This window comes from Galeopterus variegatus, unplaced genomic scaffold, assembly GCF_000696425.1.
Source record: "Galeopterus variegatus unplaced genomic scaffold, G_variegatus-3.0.2 Scaffold10690, whole genome shotgun sequence".
Lineage (NCBI taxonomy): Eukaryota > Metazoa > Chordata > Mammalia > Dermoptera > Cynocephalidae > Galeopterus > Galeopterus variegatus.
In genome coordinates, this window is record NW_007736801.1 from 83,374 (window position 1) to 86,481 (window position 3,108).

The 3,108-nt window shown below is 35.6% G+C and overlaps 1 protein-coding gene across 2 annotated transcripts in view; it reads left to right on the forward strand.

Annotated features, from left to right (window-relative positions):
- The first annotated feature begins 1,770 nt into the window (after window positions 1–1,770).
- KRT40 (keratin 40) overlaps window positions 1,771–3,108 on the forward strand; it is a 5,665-nt gene continuing 4,327 nt past the window's right edge. Inside the window, exons 1-2 of one of the 2 annotated variants that reach the window (XM_008594386.1) lie at window positions 1,775–2,221; window positions 2,919–3,001. In XM_008594386.1, coding sequence (XP_008592608.1) covers window positions 1,775–2,221; window positions 2,919–3,001 — 530 coding nt within the window. Of the gene's footprint in view, window positions 2,222–2,918; window positions 3,002–3,108 lie in introns of both variants that reach the window. The other variant, XM_008594387.1, reaches the window with a different exon arrangement.

The window sequence follows — 3,108 nt, forward strand, 5'->3', positions numbered from 1 at the left end:
AAAAAAAAAACAATTAGAAATTAGCTCAAGACAAAAGGAAATATTTCTTATTTTACCTGCAGTTACTTTAAGAACAATAATATATTATACATTTTAGTAAACTGGAATCTATGATGAACAAACAAGACATGAGTTCTCGTCAAAGATATGTTTCTTTTGACACATTAGGTTACTGTGATATCATAATTTTCTTTCAGAGATAGGTAATTTTTTAAAGTGTTTTTTAATCCTTCAATTTATGTGCTTTGCAAAACATTAGCACCACACCATGAGGCACTCTAAGAACTTTAAGCATAAGTGTAGAAATGTAAACAGAATCATTAAATTCAAACCCAATTCTGCCCAGTGAATAATAAATCCTATGTGGCAATTTTAATCCACCTATGTATATCCTGGTTTGGTTTTGTTTTGTTTTCATCATCAAATACCTAGGAAGCAGTGCTCAGAGTTAAGGGAAAAAAATTACATTTATTCTGGATCACGAAATTTTTAACTTTGTCAGATTAATGTGATTTTTTTTTTTCTACTATAAGGTCTTAAATACTCTGGAGGCAATTTCTCTGTGCACTTTTGAAAATGAAATAAATACCACAATTAAAGCCAAGAAAAGTAAAACAGATTATGCTTCATAATGGAGGTGAAATTCAAGAGAATCCAAAAAAGTTTCATCTCAAGTTCCTGTTCATCTGGTTCTGCACCAGAAATTTCATCCAATGGAATTGCTCATCTGAAATATACGTTATAGAATTTTATTCCCCGTTTCAGTATTTTTAATTTTCTTGAAATTGAGGTCTTCATAAATGAATGAATGAATGAGTGAATGAGAGAAAAGAAATTCCATATCTCAGAAGAAAAGACTTCTGTGGCTTCCTTGCCCCTCCCTATTCTGAAGTATAATCAATGAGGGTTTCCAAAGAAAATAAGATTGTAACTCAGAATTTATATTTTACTCAATAGAAATACAAGTAAAAACTAGTATGACTGATCTAAAAATGAGACATAGGAAATGTGAAGAAGGGACATTTCAGGAACTCAAAGATCACAACTACAGGTCTTGATAATCAATTTATAAATTGGCCTACAGGGCACAACTTATTTTCATCAGTTATGTAAAGTGACTTTTCAATTTGTACACAGAGAGATATAGTTCATACAGACACACACACACACACACACACACACACACACACACATTAAGCCCAGTACATATCTCATTACCATGTAAACACATGTTCTAAAATCAGAAACACCATTGCAAGATTGCTAATCACAATGATCATTTATGTGGCGGTGGCACAAACAAATAAATGTCATTTAATGAGTTGTAATATTTTAAAAGGAGACACAAGCAATCAATGCATAAGATCAAAATCTGTGGGAATATTGTTTTCCTTATTTGTAGTCAGTTGTACCTATAATTACTGATTGGCCCAATTTTCTCTTTTCTTACTCTGTCAAAAGGACAATGCTTCCTATGATGATTTTTCTGAAATAAGTATTTTATCTTACTGGCACATGGATATGGTGTAAGTCCTGATTTAGTAACCTGAAGTTATCCCTCTTTTATGAGGCATAAAACCCTTCCTCAATAAATAAACAACACTAATGAAATGCTTGTATAAAAATTGGCACCAATAGTGACAAAGAAAACATCCAGTGCAGTCTGTAAATACCCATTTGGGGGGCTATATAAAAGTCTGAGGAGGGAAGAAGCCTTTTGGAGTCAAGGCAGCTAGAGTTTTGCAGCCAGTCTCTGTCCTTCACTTCTAAAAGGATGACTTCTGACTGCTCCCCCATGCACTGCTCTTCTGAGTCCTGTACCCAGGTTTCCAGTTGCGCATCTGTGTCAACCTGTTCCATGGAATCAACTTGTCTCCCCAGTGCCTTTGCTACCTCCAGATGTCAGACTCCTAGTTTCCTGTCCAGGTCTCACTTGCTGACCAGTTGCCTTGCACCGTGCTACTTTGCTGGGAGTTGTAATAGTCCATGCTCGGTGGGGAACTGTGTGTGGTGTGAGGATGGGGTCTTCAGTAGCAACGAGAAGGAGACAATGCAGTTCCTGAATGACAGACTCGCCAACTACCTGGAGAAGGTGCGCAGCCTGGAGGAGACCAACGAGGAGTTGGAATGCAGGATCCGAGAACAATGTGAACAGGATACCCCATCGGTGTGCCCCGATTATCAGTGTTACTTCGACACCATTGAAGATCTCCAACAAAAGGTTCGGTGTCTCCTTGCTCTAATGCTCCATCTGATGCTCACCAACCTATGGCTTGCTTTATCCTTGTACTAGAAGAGAATGTTTTATGGAAGGAGACCAAGGGAAAGGGAAATCTCAAGAGCTAATGTGATGTAGAGGAGAGGGCACTGAACCAAAACTCAGCAAACCTCAGCACCAGCCCCAGTGCTGCCCCTAATTATTGAGTGACTGTAGTAAATTCACTTACCCGTAGACTTTAACATCTGTAGAATGGGGAAAACTGTATTATATCTAAAACCACTTCTGTATGTAACACTGTATATTTATATTATTTTTCACATAGATATTTGGATGTCATCTTTTTAATCATATAATTTCAACTAGTAATCATTTTCTTCTCTTACTGATGAATTTCTATGATCATGCATGGGGCTATAGCTATAATATTAACTACTTATGAAAAAAACTTGAACTACCAAGGAATACTGCAAAATGTCCTAGGTCATTAGAAAAATAAACCTTTTTATTTCTCTGTTTGGTTTCTAAATTGGCACTGCTTTTTTTCTTCATGAAGTGACACGGTTAATAAGAAGGCTGAAAGTGAGTTTGTACTTTATTATAAAAACTTTCAAAAAGTAACTAATGGCTTACTACTAAATGAATAGATATTTGGGTTTCTTTCAGAGAACCATTTATTACATAATGACTTACTCCTCAGATCTTGTGCATGAAGGCGGAGAATTCTAGACTTGCTGTACAGCTCGACAATTGCAAACTGGCCACTGATGACTTTAGATCAAAGTAAGTTTAATTTTAATTTGAAAATAATTTATGGTCTCTTTCTCTTACACAAATATTCTCTATTTAACATTTTTTAAGATGAGATTGTTTTAAAAAGGTCAAATTTA